Source organism: Talpa europaea (assembly GCF_964194135.1).
Source record: "Talpa europaea genome assembly, chromosome: 11".
In the NCBI taxonomy this organism is placed as follows: domain Eukaryota; kingdom Metazoa; phylum Chordata; class Mammalia; order Eulipotyphla; family Talpidae; genus Talpa; species Talpa europaea.
In genome coordinates this window covers 21,663,642-21,680,571 of record NC_140078.1, presented here as the reverse complement: position 1 = coordinate 21,680,571, position 16,930 = coordinate 21,663,642, and the positions used below count along the sequence as shown (strand labels likewise).

The 16,930-nt window shown below is 46.3% G+C and overlaps 1 protein-coding gene across 5 annotated transcripts in view; it reads right to left on the bottom strand.

Moving 5' to 3' along the window:
• DLGAP4 (DLG associated protein 4) overlaps positions 1–16,930 on the bottom strand; it is a gene marked incomplete at both ends in the record, with an annotated part of 74,919 nt that overhangs the window by 11,718 nt on the left and 46,271 nt on the right. For 3 of the 5 annotated variants that reach the window (XM_084247658.1, XM_084247660.1, XM_084247661.1), the window contains 3 exons: positions 8,584–8,996; positions 9,527–9,615; positions 12,162–12,523. In XM_084247658.1, the coding sequence (XP_084103784.1) occupies positions 8,584–8,996; positions 9,527–9,615; positions 12,162–12,523 (864 nt within the window). Of the gene's footprint in view, positions 1–8,583; positions 8,997–9,526; positions 9,616–9,863; positions 9,944–12,161; positions 12,524–16,930 lie in introns of all 5 variants that reach the window. The other 2 variants (XM_084247659.1, XM_084247662.1) reach the window with 1 other exon arrangement.

Here is a 16,930-nt window from a genome sequence, read left to right as displayed (position 1 = left end):
GGGCTCCACCTTGTTTTACTAGTTCTTTCAATTAACTGATGTTCCCAATACATTTACTTAGACCTGATCTCATATTTTATGTTGGGGGAAGTAAGGGGAAAGGTTGGGGGGGGGGGGGGAAGACTAGACGAGTGGGGAGGAGGGGAATGGGCACAACAACACACAGACACACAGGATGGAAGAGTGAACATTATTTTTACACCACTAAGGGGAGCAGTGGGCAAGAGGAGAGAGGCCCAACTGCACCTTACGTGGGCGGGCGGGCGGGCTGGCTCCCCGGGCTGGGTATCGAACTCAGGCCGTAGCAGCAGTAGCACTGCGCCTTAACCCACTAGGCCACTGGGGAGGCCTTTCTCACTACCTGGCTTATAAGGCTACTAGTACTTCTCTGGAGGGAGCGCGTCTAGCCTTGGCAATGGTGAGGTGATTGATGTAAATGCCTCATAAACTCGGCATCCGCAGGTGTCGCCCATGTCCTGAGAGGGCAGTGAGGGGTAAACACGGTCTGGTATCTGCTCATTGGGAGCCTGCACTACAAGTGGGCCTCAAGTTTACAGTCAGTGTGGCCTGTGTCACAATTATCTTGAAATAGTGTTTACTGTCATCATTTCTTCAAAATTATAGTAATTTGACTGTTATTGCCTTAACAAAGAAGTACATGTATTGCTATGTCACAAATATATTTAATAACCGCACATTAGTGTGATTGTTTACCTTAATTATCTTGATATAATTTTTGTTATTTAAAGCCAGTGCTCCCAGAAGCCAATCTTTCAAACAAGCCCTGCCCACAGAGCTGCCAGTTAGCTTCTCAGTGCTTTGCTTATTTTAATTTGTATAAATTAGTATTTAGTCATTTGTTCATTTAAAAAATAAAAGTAATTTAAAAAACCCCAAATGGACTTCATCTCCCCAAAAAACCCAACTTTGTCTTTTTACTTTCTTAATCATGTCCTATGATGTACAATCTACAGAGTGAGAAAATATTTGCAAATTATGTAGCTGTTGAAAGCTTGTTATGCAGAATATATAAAGGAATTCTTTAAACTTAACAAAAAAAATAAAATAAAATAAACAACCCAAATGAAAAATGGATAAAGGAACTGAATTAAGTCTCCAAAAGATAATATCCAAATGACCAATAAGAACGTGAAAAGATGCTCATCATTAGGGAAATACAAATCAGAATGATAATGACCTACCATTTCTCACACCTACTAAGATGGCTATAATATTTTTTAAAAAATGGAAGATAATTACTAGTGAAGATGTGAGGAAATTAGAACCTTGTGTACTGCGTATGGGAATATAACATGGTGCAGCTGCTCAGTTTGATGGTTTCACAATAACTACACATAGATTTGGAGCCTCCTTGGTGGCATGAGATGTTAAGTCTCGGCACTGTGAAGCTATCAGCAGCCACTGCAGCACAAGTTTGATCCCCAGCCAGGGAGCTAACCCACATCGTGCTGCAGACCTTTCCTGCCTCGCTCGCTGTTCCCCTCAGCAGTGTATTTCAGGAGATCCACCTGTTCTGCTCCCCACTCTAGCTGGTGATTCCTCTCAAACCCCTGCACCTCTGGCCTACACCCCAGCTTTTGTATGCATAAATAAAGTAAATCTTAAAAAAAAACAAAAAAAACTACACATAGATTAATTACCATAGGGCCCAGCAATTCCACTCCTGGGTATATAAGCAAAAAACTTGAAAACAGGCACTGAAACAGATACTTGTATGCTACTGTTCACTGTAACAGTATTCCCAGTAGCCACAGAAATAACCCAAGTGCAACAGATGAATGGACAAATAAAATGTGCTATTTACATACAATAGAATATCATTCACCCATAAAAAGGAGTAAGTTCTGATATCTGCTACAACATGGATGGACCTTGAAAACACATCAAAGATAAAAGGACAAACATTGTAACATCCCACTTTTATGAAGTATCTAGAATAGGCAAATTCATAGAGACAGAAAGTACACTAGAGGTTACCAAGGACTGGATGGACAGAACGGAGTTAATGTTAAATGGGGGCACAAAATCTCTGGCGTATGAAAAAGTTAGATGCAGAATTACCATATGATCCACCAATTCCTCTCCTAGGTATACACTCAAAAGACCTGACCATAGATTATCCAACAAAGTTATGTACTTGAATGTTCATAAGCGAGTATTTTTCACAATAGCTTTTATCCTGCTAATAGTTTTATCCAGATGCTTAATCATTTATCTTTGATGTTATTACTATGTCATTAACATACCAGTACATTACCATGACTTACTTTCTTTTTCGTTTCCTGTATTAGCTTTTACAAAGCCTAAAAATTTTATTTGAAATTAAATCATAAAATTAAAAAACAAGTGGAACTATTCAGTTTGAACAAAGTCATCCCCTGCTCTAACCCTTTCCTACTCCTGAGTCAGTTCCTCACTTTTATTTTTTTATTTTTTTTTTTTTAAAAGGACACTGGATTTTTTTTTTTTTTAAGATTTTATTTATTTATTTATACAAGCACTGGGTATAGTCAGAAGCGCGGGAGGGTGAGAGAATTCACCAGAGCCAGAGCGGGGAGCAGAGCAGGCAGAAGGACCGAAGTACACTGCTGAGGGGAGCAGCGGGCGGCAGGAGAGGTCTGCGCGCCATGTGGGACCCTCGCCCAGCAGCCGGGGATCGAACTGGTGCTGCAGAGGCTGCGGGCAGCTTCCCAACCCAGCGCTCAACCGCTGCGCCACCAGGGAGGCCCAGTTCCTCACTTTTAAATACGAACAAACCACCAATGACCACTGGACATTCTGAAGGTCTGACAAACCTCTAACTCAAAAGACAAACAGAAAAAAGGAACCTAAAAAATGGTGTGGGAGGGCCTCCCTGGTGGCGCAGGCAGTTGAGCGCAGCACTGAAAAGATGTCTGCGGCCTCTACAGTGCCGGTTTGATCCCCGCTGGCCGCGGAGCAGCCCACATGGCACAGCAGACCTCTCCTGTCTTGCCCGCTGCTCCCCTCAGCAGTGTATTTCATGGGTCTGCCTGTTCTGTTCCCTGCTCTGTCTCTGGTGACTCCTCCTACCCTCCTGCGAATCTGGCCTGTACCCTGCTTCTTGTATAAATAAATCAATCTTTAAAAAAAAAAAAGGTGTGTGAGTGAGAGAAGTGGCGGGGGCGGGGGGGGGAGTCGTGGGGAAAGAAGTTACTATAACCATAAAAGGACAAATATTTTGGAAAAGGAACAAATTAAGAAAGAATTCTTATGGATGGCCATAGTAAACAATTGCTGGAGTTTGGAGACAAAAGTCAAGAAAACCCCCTAGTCTCAATCCTAATAGAGTTCCTCCAACAAAGATATACAAATAGCCAATAATTACACTTTGCAAAAACATTTGACATTAGTCACCATGGACATGCAGCTCAAAACCACAATGAATTTACCACCACAATCCTGTGAGAATGCCTACAACAATGTTGGTGAGAATGTGGAGAAAAAGAAACACTTATTCAACTGTTGTTGGGAATGTAATTTGGTGCATTCTCTACTAAAACTGGCATGGAGATACCTTAAAAAAAATGAATATGAATATGATCCAGTAACAATATTGCTAGTTATTTTTTTTAAAGATTTATTTATTTATGCATACAAGAATGGGGGTGTAGGCCAGAAGTGTGGAGGTAGGGTGAGAGGATTCACCAGAGTGGGGAGCAGAACAAGCAGATCTACTGAAATACACTGCTGAGGGGAGCAGCAGGTAAGACAGGAGAGGGCTGCTGCACCATGTGGGTTAGCTCCCTGGCCGGGGATAGAAGTCAGGTTGCAGTGGCTGGTGATAGCTTGATAACGCTGTCTTTAACCCCTGCACCACCAGGGAAGCCCAATTTCTAGTTATTTACTCAAAAACTATGCAAACTCTAATATGAAAAAATTTATACACTCCTATGTTCACAGCAGCATTATTCACAATAGCCAAGTCATGGAGTGCCCAACAACAGAGGACTGGATAAAAAAATTGTGGAATACTATCCAGCTATAAAAAAAATGAAATGGTGCATTTTGGGACAAAATGGACGGATCTTGAAGTGATTATGCTAAGTGAAGTAAGTCAGAAAGTGTAAGACAGATATTGAATGGTTTCACTGATTTGTGGAATTTAACCAAAGAATGCATAATGGCAAAGCACAGCAAAACAGAATTCTTAGATTGTGCGATAAATATGCCAGCTACCAGATGGAACAGGGAGGAGGGAAGAAGGAGCAAGAGAAGGAAGGAGGCAGGTTATGGGCATGGGAATGCTGGTGGAGGGTTGAGTGAAGCATGTGCACATATGGAGGTGTGGAAACGTTACATAGATGCTTAAAAGACTGACAATAAAAAATAAAAACAAAGTCACAACAGAACACTACTTCATACCTGTTAGGATGGCTATAATCAAAAAGAGCAGTATACAAGTGATGAGGATATGGAAAAATCAGAACCTTCAAATATAAGTTGGGAATATAAGTTGGGTAGTCACTATGGAAAGCAGCCTGGCAGGTTCCTCAAAGTAAAGTACAGAGTCACATGACCTAGAAATTCCTCATCTAGGTATATAATCAAAAGAAACAAATATGCACCCACATAGAAACTTGTATACAAATGTTCACAGCCACATTATTCACACTGGCCAAAAAGTGGAAACATGAAGAGGTGTGAGCCTGTATTCCTAATACATACGCAGCATTGTAAACCAATGTTACCTCAATTAACAACAAAAAAAGTAGAAATAACCCAAAAGTCCATTAACAGATGAATATATAAATAAAATGCAGTTTGTCCATAAAGTGGAGTATTATTTAGTAATAAAAATGAAGTAATGATACTTTCTTCAACATGGATGACCCTCAAAAACATGCAAAGGAAAAGAAGTCAGATATATTACACGTAATATGTATGTAAAAGAAGAGCCCATGTATGGTATGATTACATTTATGTAAGTGTCCAGAACACGTAAATCCATCGAGACAGAATTAATGATTAAGAACTACAGGGAGGAAGAAGTGACTGCTTATGGTTGGGAGTTTCTTTTGGAGTGATGAAAATGTTCAGGTATTAGACAGTAGTGATGGCTGCACAGTACTGAGAGTACCAAGTGCCACTGAACTGTACACTTTTTTTTTTTAATTTAAAGATTTATTTATTTATTTATACAAGCACTGGGTACAGTCAGAAGCGTGGCAGGGTGAAAGAATTCACCAGAGCCAGAGAGGGGAACAGAGCAGGCAGACTGACGAAATACACTGCTGAGGGGAGTAGCGGGTGCGGTAGGAGAAGTCTGCCGTGCCATGTGGGACACTCGCCGCTGGCTGGGGATTGAACCAGCGCTGCAGAGGCTGTGGGCAGCTTCGCAGCCCAGCACTCAACCACTGCGCCACCAGGGGAGGCCTGAACTGTACACTTTAAAAGGGTAGATTTTATGGCATGTGAATTATATTTCAATAAAGTCATCCTAACTTGAAAGAAAGAGAAAACCTTCCAGAAAAGAAAACAAAAAGGTAGATACGAGGAAGAAAAGATCAGAGTCCGAGGATCAATCCACCTGGTCCAGCAACTAACCGGGATTTTAGAAAGAATATAGAATAAATGGAAGTGAGGAAAGTATTATAAAAAATTAATGCAAGACTGTTCCTCAGAACCAGAAGACCCAAGTCTTCACGTAGAAATATCCTGTTAATGGGCCTCCCTGGTGGCACAGTCGGCTAAGCGCAGTGCTGTGAAGCTGTGCACAGTCTCTGCAGTGTGGGTTCGTGCCCAGCCGGCTGGCGAGATACCCACATGGCGTGGCAGACCTCTCCTGGTTCGCCCGCTGCTCCCCTCAGCAGTGTATTTCGACTGGTCTGCCTGTTCTGTTTCCCGCTCTGGCTGTGGTGAATCCTCTCACCCTCCCACATATCTGGCCTGTACCCTAGTTCTTGTATAAATAAATCTTTTTTTTTAAAGATTTATTTATTTATTTATTTATTTATTTATTTATTTATTTATTTATTTATTTATACAAGCACTGGGCACAGTCAGAAGCACAGGAAGGTGAGAGAATTCACCAGAGCCAGAGCGGGGAGCAGAGCAGGCAGAAGGACCGAAGTACACTGCTGAGGGGAGCAGCGGGTGTCAGGAGAGGTCTGCGTGCCATGTGGGACCCTCCTCCGGTGGCTGGGGAGCAGCCGGGGATTGAACCAGTGCTGTAGAAGCTGCGGGCAGCCTCGCAACCCAGTGCTCAACCGCTGTGCCACGGGGGAGGCCCATAAATAAATCTTAAAAAAAAAAGAAATACCTTGTTAACTACTAGAACAATAAATGAAAAAAGACCCATTCCATGGCACATCATTGAGAAGTTTCACAAGAGAGGTAAAGCTTCAAGAAATTAAAAAAGTACAAAACAGTGACAAATAGTACTGAACTTTTCAGCACAAGTAATGGAACCTAAACACAACTTAAGAATCTGAGAGAAAATTATCTTCAACTTTATTTTTATAAATTATACATATGTAAATATATACATTTATATATGTGAAAAATCTATATTCATTATGTTGAACTTTATACCCAGCCAAGCTATGTGAGGTCTGAATAAAGATAAGCAAAGTTTCCAAAAATGTATCTCCAACTGAAGATGTGCTCCAGTAAAATGAGAGAGTAAAATCAAGAAAGCAGAGGCCATGTGGTCTAAAAAGCATATCCACCTCGGGAAAGTGGCCAAGGGCAGTCCCAGGTGACAAAAAGGGAAATCTCTAGATAGGCAACTGGTCCAAGAAAGTAACCTGGCTGGACCAGACGAGAGTACACCAGGAAAAACAGGAAACTGTGAGATGATCTGATACATTTGCACATTAGGAAAATAGTATTGGTAAAGGTTTGAAATCTGAGGAAACATGAAAAAAAATACCACAAATTTTAAAATGTATTTAAAAATGAGGCAACCATTCATTCTAAGGAAAAACAATGTGTCAGGAAAAAAAGGATGAAATCATAATACAGCATTAGGCTCTCCTGTGAACAATATTTATAAGCTCATAATTAACAGATACATTGTGTTGTTATTTAGCCCAAAACTATGACATAAATAAATGGAGAGGTAGAGCATGGAAGGTGGTAGCCATGCCCAAATTGGCATCTATTATAGCAGGAAATCAATATATATTGACAATTTTAGAGAGGAAATAAAGGGTAATCATATTTTAAAAAGAAAGAAGAGGCCTCCCTGGTGGCGCAAGGTGTTAAGACGCAACCCATGAAGCAGTCCGCGGCCTCTGCAGCACGAGTTCGATCCCCAGCCGGCCAGGGAGCAATCCACATAGTGTGGCAGACCTCTCCTGACTTGCCCGCTGCTCCCCTCAGCAGTGTACTTCGGTCAGTCTGCCTGTTCTGCTCCCCATTCTGTCTCTGGTGGATCCTCTCACCTCCCACACCTCTGGCCTGTACCCCAGCTCTTGTATGTATAAATATATATTTTTTTAAATAAAAAAGAAAGAAGAAATATGAAGTCAAATACCAGAATATACAGCTAAGGAGAGTTGAAAGGAGAGAGATGAAGGTAGGGCAGGGGGCTGGGCAATTTCTGTGAGAAGTCTTTTAGTGCTCTGATCCTTGCCTCCATTCTGATTTTTAAAATACTATTATTGCAGAAGTTATTAGGTTTATACCTCACAACAGTTCCCTGCACAACAGTGGGTGTGACATCAAAGCTGGGAACCAGCCTAGAGGGTAGGGAAAAACAAAGACTGAAGTGCTCTCTGAATGATCAAAGGGTGCTTTCCTCAAGTCCTACTCCATCAGTGTCAGTGGGATGTCAGCTCTGTCCCTCTGAGCCCTGTCCTTCCTGATGCTCGATGGAGGGGAGCTAACTGGGAACTGGAGCTTTGGCTGAACTAGCTCAGTGCAGGGTGTGATGTTGGACCATGGCCTGGAGTGTCCCAAACCTGCCCCCAAACCATAGTGAATCTAGGATCGTCTGTTCAACCACAGTGACTCTAGAATCCCTATGTATCTTTCTCGCTCTTAACTAATTTCTCAGAGGAATTTTGAGAAATAGGTCTGGTCCAGTTAAAAGCATAAGTGGACCGATAGATTTCTGTCTCACCCATTTTTCCTCACACCCTGTTCAGACTCACACTTAGAGTCCTGGTGCCTGGCACACAGCAGGCACCCAGTAAGGAGATGTTGAAGGCATAATTATGTGACCAGCACTTCGGCAGATGTTTACATGCATTGCCTCATTCGGTTAGAGGGTACAGTTAGAAGGCAGGACTAGTAGTTCCACTTCACAGGTAAGGAAACTGAGATTCGGAGTAACCTGACAAAACTTCACTAGTAAGCAAAGAGCTACTATTTAAACCCAGAAATGCCTGACCCTACATCCTGTACAACTAGCAACTCTTGCCATAAATCGTTTCTGGAAAAAGGTTCGCTTAGGTAGATGAAAGAATGAAAATGAGATGAGTTCACAACTGACCCAAGAAGAGCACTTAGGAGACTCCCTGCTCAGAGGTCCTGAAGTTGGAGAACGAGGTGCATCCCTTGTCTCCTCACCAGAGGGACTGTTCCCAGGGTACTCACTTTCTTCAGAGAGGTTGTTCTCTTTGGTCTCCTTGTCCATCTGGCAGCACCAGCCTTCTAGCCGCTCCGTTTCTGCCTGAAGTAGCTTCAAGAACCAGTAGCCATCTCGGCGACAAGCTCCTGGCGGTGCTGGTTCTGCTGGGGAGCTGGAGGAGGTCTCGAGCCAGGGGTCGGGTGGGGGCAGCGAAGATGCCTCTAGGGCAGGGTCGCTGTTGTCTCCATAGGAGAGGTTGCGCTTGATCTGGGCAATCTTGGGGGCCTGCCGAGGGCCTGCATCAATGCTGATGGAATTGGGATGTGGGGTGCAGTCCGGGAGGCTCCTCTCAGATGACTTACAGCTTGAGTCATTGGCATCCTGGGTATCTGAGTCGGTGTCCCGTCGGGAGGACATGCTGTGAGAGGGCACACTGCTTCTGTGGGTGGGGGTGGAGCGGGGTGGGGACAGGAAGGAGTGCATCACCAAGAGAGTCCAAGACCAGAGGCCACCCGACTGGGACACACGGGAGACAGAGAAACGGATGCATCATCTGCTCACCATGCGCCTGAAGCGGGTCCCACAGCGCCTGTCTCATTCTCTGCTCAGCCCTTGCCCCGTCCCACCCATACACACACGCACACACACACATGGACAAGGTCATAAGGTTGCCTGTTTACTGCAGTGGGGCCAGGAAGACCACCAACGTCAGGGTAGCCGGGCCATGTTTCAGCCTGGCCTTAGCCCCGCCGGGGCTGATTAATCTCACAGAGCAAGTGCTCATTTGCCCGCCCACCTGCCTGCCCAGCCTCCCATGCCTGGGCCACCGCCCGCACCCCAAACCCAGCTTGGTTATTAGAAATTCAGCAGGAAAAGTGGGTTAGAGCGGGAGGAGAAGGCACAGGAGAGGTGACAGCAGAGGGAGGGAGAGGAAGGGGGAGAAGCAGCCACCATCTCTGTGTGACTTACCGCCAGTCGTCCTCTACCTGAACCCCGATGGACTGGAATTTGGTAGCGGGACTGGGCTCCTCTTTTGGCACTGGCTGAATGCAGTCAACCTTATTGAAGGACAACGACAGCAACGGCACGGAGACAAAGACAAAAATAAAAACAAACACCACACTTGCTGCTGAAATTCACATTAGTGGGACGACGCAAACAGACATGTGGACAGACACAGGCATGCGGACACTGCACGTGGGTCCGAGGCCGGACCAGGTTAAGCCGGGCACTGCTCATTCGCGTGGAGGCGGGCGGGCAGGTGGGCGGGAGGTGGGATGGGGTGGAGATGACTGGCTTTCCCTACTCTGAGGAGGGTGCCATCACATCGATCGCTTTGGGTCCGTTGTCCTCCGAGAGGTGGGAACCGTTCCTTCTAGTCCTCTCCTTTACACGCATCCGAGAGAAGGGAAAAAAAAGGACGACGAAAGAGAAAGAAAACACACACACACACACACACAAGGCCACAACTGTTATCTGGTGTAGTTGAAGCTGGGGGCTGTCTCCAGGTAGAGATCACTCCCCCAACCCTGCAGCTGAAGGGCAGGCTGGAGGCAGCTGCACTAAGGGCAAACATTGGACAACAGTATTGGAAACTACCACCAAGGTCCGTGAAGTGCCAGGACACTATGGGATGCCATCTCGGTGCCTCAATCACACTTGTCTGAGTTTACCTTCAAGCACTGGATGGGCCTGGGGGGCAGTAGGCAGGACAGGGGCAAGGGTTGAGTGCAGCTAGCACTCTTCCCCAGCACCCCTAAGAAATGAAGGCAACATGTCAACAGTGCTGCCCTAGACCTGCCTTTCTTTTCTGGGACAAAGGACAGGCAGTCATCATGGCTCATGAATAAAGAAACTACACTTGACCTAGGACCTGAGACACCAAGGGGTAGGAAAAACATTGACGGGACATTCTTCAAAACTGGGTTACTCTCAGCTTCTTGACTGTGGAACAACTAGGACCAGGGAGGTTTTCTGGGGCAGGGTCTGAGGGCCAGAGTCATACTTGCTTTGGGCATGCAGCTGCATTTCTCCTTCAGCAGGAGCCAGCTCAGGAAATGCAGCATCACTCTCTCAAGGAGCTGCTTCGTGGGTGTGTGGGGTGTGGGTGAACCTGGGAAAGGGGTAGCCCAGGGCAGGCCCAAGAGCTAAAATCTTTGTCCCCTTGTGAACTTCTAGGTAAAAGAATCAAGGGTGGACCTCACTCTTTGTCAGGCCTTCTGATAAGATAAGGGCAGTTGGTTTGGTCAAGAGAGGGTGGGGTTACTGGAATAAAGACCCTTGGTGAACAGGTCCAAAGGTCAGGAACTAGGCTACTTTCTTTGTTCTTAAGAATCTTTCCTGGAGTGGTCATTAGGGCAGGGGCTGGACCCCTATGGAGTCCAGAAAACAGGAATCTTCCGGGCGACTCCCATATCTGGGGAAACTGAAGCCCAGAGCTGCCTTGGAGGAAAAAAAAAAAAATTCAGCCAAGTGCAAGAAATTCGCCAATGGACCTTTTTGTGTCATTCAGTGCCCTCTGTGTTCCGTGTTCCTTCTGCATTCTACTGCTTTGTCATCAATTTGGCCGTGTCCAACTGCTCTGAGGTGGCTAGGGGAATCCTGCCAACGCTAAGCTATGCACCTCCTTGATCACCCCAACCCCTGGGATTGGAAGGCCCCCAAGTTCTTGCCCACTGCAGAGGCCTTCCCTCCCTGCCCCAAGTATGCTCCATCTTAGTCTGGAGTTCCAGCCAAGCAGACAGAGGCCGCTCATTTTGGATTTAGGGCAACTCTTGAAAACTGCAAGGCAGAGCCCTACATTTTCCCAGGTTAGCTAACAGAAGACAGATTACTTATGCTGAGTGCATGCAGGTGGTGCAACAAAGCAGGGGGGCAGGAGCTGGTGTACTCTGTGCTGTTGCATGCCACAGCTGCGGGTGCACAGTGAGTTTGGATTCTGGGAGGATCTACTGGCTTTGGCTACTTGGTCCTAGGGAAACTATCTGCCTGGATCCTTTCTCATGGAGAGAGGCATCAGGACTGGCACCACACTTCTTAATTTGACATGGGCCTGGCGCCTCAAACCACCTACCTGTCCCCAAGGCCCGAGAGGGCTCTGGGCAAAGTTCCCCTGGTGTAACCCCCATGGCTCAAAGGCCCTGGGTCTTGGGTCCCTGGCCCATCCGCGTCTATGTTCCACGCTGCTCCCACAGCCAAGCAGGGCTATGGTCTCCGCACCCGAGCTGACCTTGGATTAGAGAACTGTTAGGCCAGTCCCACCTCCCACATGTTGACTGGCAGGGCAAAGGGTGGAGTGGACAGACAGACAGTGGACAGGCAAACAGTGGACAGGAGATGGCTGGCTGAGTGTAACTACATTCACTGGGACATCCCACTGGAGGAGCAGGTGCACATGCCCATGGCTGCAGACTGCAACACGCATGGGTAAACTCCAGGAAGGTGTGGCTATGGGTGGAATTTGGCTTGGCCACTTAGGACCAACCCCCCAAAACAGATAAAACTGCCTTTTGCCCAGGAGACCTAGTGGACCTCCACGAGATGTAATTACACGCAGGTAGGTGCACAGAGCGAGTCAAGGACACAGTGCAAAAGGCGTCCCTACTTGTATTCCTATAGATGATAGCTTCCTTTTGGGGATGGCCTCAAGGTGGGATTCAGAGCTGGTCAGCGTTCCTTGTTCACTCTTCAGAGCTGCATGTTTTGGGGGTGGCTCAGGGGCCTCAGGCGCTGGGATGACTCCACCTCGTGTCACACTGGGTGGTCGGGTACTGCTGTCCAGGCTGTCTGAAGAGTTGCTCAGGCCTGACTGGCTTGTCACCTCGCTCTTGTGGTCCTGGCTGTCCAAGTAGGTGTCCTGGGCAGACTCAGTACTGCTTTGGACGGTGACTGAGATGAACGGCTTTGATGTGGTGCGTGGAGGGACCGGTGGCGGGGTCTTCTTATATGCCACTAAGCATGATGAACCTGTAGATGGATGAGAAGAGGGGAGTGGAGGTGAGGTCCTCAGCCCTCTTAAGCCCTTTCCGAATGTAAGGCCCTACCTGACCTGGCCCTAGCTCTGGGCCTCAGCCATTCCCTTAGTGAGAATTTCTACAGCAGGAGAGTTGGGGTCAGACACAGCAATGACCAAGACAGACAGACACAGGTCCTGCCCGCCCTCATTGCAGGTAAAGGAAAAGCCTAGTAGGGAGGCCAATATAGACCATCTTCCACCTCACAGTTACACACACAGTTATTATCGAGCTGGAGCCTGGGCTAGCTAGCAATGTTCCTGGTGCCACAGTCTGATAGTCTGACCTGTGCCAAGGCATGTTAACCTTGTTTTCCTCAAGCTCACGGAGACACCTACTGTTTCCCTCTACCCCTATCCCCTCTGCTTGGATGCCCCCCCTCCCTGTCTGGTCAAAGACCAGTTAAACTTCCCCCCATCTTGCTGTTCCCACCTACCTTCACCTCATTACATGAAAACCGATACACCAGTCCACCTCCCGCAGGACTCCATCATGGATGGGAGGTGGGGTCCTCTCTGAGTCCCATTCCCAGGCTGGTCTGGGACATACCATAGACCCACAGCTTGTTCCTTAAATGCTAAACTTTTTGCTTGAAACAGAAGGTGCTTTTCAAAAAAGCAATAGCTACTTGCTGTGAGGGACAGGATCACAACCAAGAGCCTTTCTCAGCAACTTAATTCTAAAAGCCCTTTCTCCAGTGAGGTTTGAAACAAGTCTCTTCCTGGGTCTCTGCCTAGGCTGGGAGTGGGAGTCAGAGGAGTGACTTTAAACCCTTCCTTCAAAGGATTACCAATCACAGTGATAGTGCCAAACCAAAGGAAATCTGTGTAACAGGCTCAGTGCCACAGATGCCATGGACAAAACACAGCATAATCCATTCATCTGCCACTATGAGACATCACTACACAAACCTATTGGAAAAACCAAAATAAAAAAACAATCACACCACCAAATGCTGGTGAGGATATGGAGAAATGAGTTAACTTGTACACTGTTGTGGGAATGTAAATGATACTATTACCATGAAAATGGTTTGGCAGTTCCTTTAAAACTTAACATACAATTACTATAAAACCTAGTAATTGCACTCTTGGTCATTTATCCCATAAAAAAATGACATGTCCACCAAAAAACTTCTATGAATGTCCATGGCAGCTTTCTTCATAATAGCCCCAAACTGGAAGTAGCCTCGATGTCTTTCCATGGGTGAATGGTTAAACAAACTGTGGTATATCTAAACTGTGGAATATTACTCAGCAATAAAAATAAATGAATTATTGATACATACAACAATCTGAATGACTGTCAAGTGAATTATAAAAACACACACACACACACACAAAAAAAAACAGTCCCAAGAAGTTACATACCGTATGATTCTATTTATATAACATTCTTGAAATGACCTAATTATAGAGATGGAAAACAGATTAGTGGTTGGGGGAGGAGACTAGGAGGAAAGGGAACGGCAGGGGGCGGGAAGTGGATGTAGTTATAGAAGGGCAACAAGAAGAATCCTTGTGGGATTGACTGATGGAACAGTTCTGCATCTTGACTGTGGTGGTGGAAACATTAACCTATACACGTGGCCAAATACACACAAGTGAGTACCGTGAAAAGCATGAAATTCAAGTAAGATTAGTGCATTGTGTTCTCACTCCAAGATACAGATGTAGATATTATAGTTATGCAAGATGGCATAACTACCACTGAGGCAGACTGGGTAAAGGATACACAAGATCCTTCTGTATTATTTCTTAGAACTGCAGGTAAACTATAATAACCTAAAAATTAAAAATTCAATTTAAAAAGTTCATCTGTTCATCCAATAGACATCTAACCCAGGCCTGTAATGGATTCCAGGAAAGCCAGGAGCCCTGATGAACAGAGAAACAAACTATGGAAAGTTGAGTGCTTCAGTGTAATAAATGCCACAATGGGAAAGGTCAGGGGCCTGGAGCCTAGTCTTATGCCTGACCTAGTATAGAGATGTTAAAATGCTCTGGGAGATCAGAGCCAGGAGCACTCAATTCACACTCTGTTCAAAATTTCCCAGTTTTTCTCAGGCTTTGGTTAAGAATTGGGAATCCCCCTGACAGCTACTTTTGCAGTCTGACTCCCCAACCACGGAAGGGGAGTGCACAGACAGAAGTGGAACAAAGGCACCTTGGGAAGGCAAAAGGGGGGATTTTGGTTAACGGGAGAACGACTCTCCAGTGCACAGCCCTGTGGAAGAAGGGGCCTGCTCAGGGAAGATGAGCTTGTGTTCAGCTGGCTGGAAGGCACAGGCTGACAGCCAAAAGTGGGTCATTTGCTGTGCTATTGTTGGCAGCAGTGTGGCTTTGTAATTTAAGCCTCACTGTGACTCTGTAAGGTGGGGCTGTGACTGCCCACCTTGCAAATGGCACACGGGGCTAAGGAAGGTTAGAGAGCCTGCCCAGAACTGCATTAAGTGGCACCCACATCTGTTTGTCTGCACATCTACCTCCTTCTGCTTCCCAGGCCTTCGGCCCCTCTTTGTAGGTCTGGGGTTGCAGGTGTCTTGCGTCTCCACTGATCACTGTACCCTTCAGCACCCTGTGAACCCTACAGCTCTTTGTGGGGCACACACAAGCTGTAACTTGGTTGCTAGGTAGGAAAGACCTAAACTAAAGGCAGGGGCCTGACTTCTAGGCTCCTCGCACAAGTCCAGATCTGGCTGTGGACTTTTCAGTACCTTTATCTATTCAGTTGGGCAGGGGTGGAGGCCTGACTGAGTAACATTACACCATATTCATAAAGCCCTTGACAAACTCAAGGCATTTTCCCATTTGTTCTTTCATGCAAGGATGAGTGTGGAACCTTCCATCACTGACTGAACAAAAGATTTCAGTTCTGAATCCCTGCTCCCCGCTGCCTGAATTCAGATACCAGCTCTGTCGTTTACCAGCTGTGTGACCACTGCCCCCGGTCCCCCAGGGAGTGATTAATTGGCTATATCACAGAGGTTAAGGCTGAGCCAGGCCCAGAGCTGCTAGGGCTCCTATTTGTTATAGAAGAAATTAGACCTGGAGAAGGACGTGACCCAAAATTTTATCACTCCCCAGCCACTGGTGGAGAGGCTAGGCTGACTCCCTGATCAGCTCAGGGGCAGTTTCCCCCAAGAGCTAGACATTTAAAGCAGTCCAGTGGAGTCAATGGCCACCAGCACTCAGCAGACAGCACTCTTGGGGATTTCAGGATTGATTTGTTTGGCCTACCTATGCCCCAAGGAAACAGGGCTTCAGTGGAGTTTTCTGCCCAGATCAGAATCTGCTCTAAAAATATTTAAGGGGCTGAGTGAGGGGCAGAAGTGAGTATGAGGAGCCATAACTAAGCTCTAAGCCTGGCTGAAGCAGTCACTCATCAGAAAGAAAGTGAACTACTGAGAGGCCAGGAAATGGCCAGATGTGATAAAAGTGAACTAATCCTGGATTCTCTCTGTCTGCTGAGGCACAGGGCATAGCCAGATATGAGATGTGATTAGCAGCGAGAATTATGGGCCTCGGGTGGCTCCCTGAGTGATAGGAATCCATTAGCTCCGAGCACAATGCCCCACTGCCCCTCGGAGTCCTGAATGTATAGGACAGTGCTCATTTCACATGCATGAAACAGCCAACAAATGTTTACACATGTTCCTTCTGCCTGGAAAGCTTCACTCTACTCACATCTCAAATGTCACTTCCTCAAGGAAGTCTCCCCGGACTGCCCTCCAGTGTCATTATCGCCTAGGATCTCCATCAGACAAGCCTATCACATTTGTCATCAGCTTATGCAGGGATTTACTTGCTGATCACAGGTGTGAGAGGTTAGGGGAAATCTGTCTGTCTTGGCACAGCAGGTCATATCCCAGGTCCAGGGTAATACCACAAGCACAAACCTTGTTGAATAGGAAAAGTAACCTCATCATCGCTCTAAAAACTCCGGAGTTGTAAATAAACAAAAATCACAATTATTTAGTCATAGCAAAGTCTCCCAACACTTTAGTATCCAAGGTTGTAGTCCCCCTCCCAAATTTGGGGCCCTTCTGCTTGTGCTCCCCTCCCCCACCTCTGCAGCTTCAACTATCCTCCCATGCCCTCAGCACGCCCCTTCCAGCTTCAGAAAACCAAATGCACCATTTCCCAAACACACCACTCTTAGTGCACTCAAGCCTTTGCACATGCACTGGTTCCTTCTAGAATCTCTTTTCCAGCCCTCCATGCCTCTTCTCCTCCTGCCAGTCACTCCACCCCCCAGGCTGACTCTGTCTCTCTCCTTTCTCTGTGGATCAGCTGGAGCACTCAGGGCTGTAACCAGGTCCCCAATAGAGAGCATGCCCCATGCAATTTGGTGGTGGAGT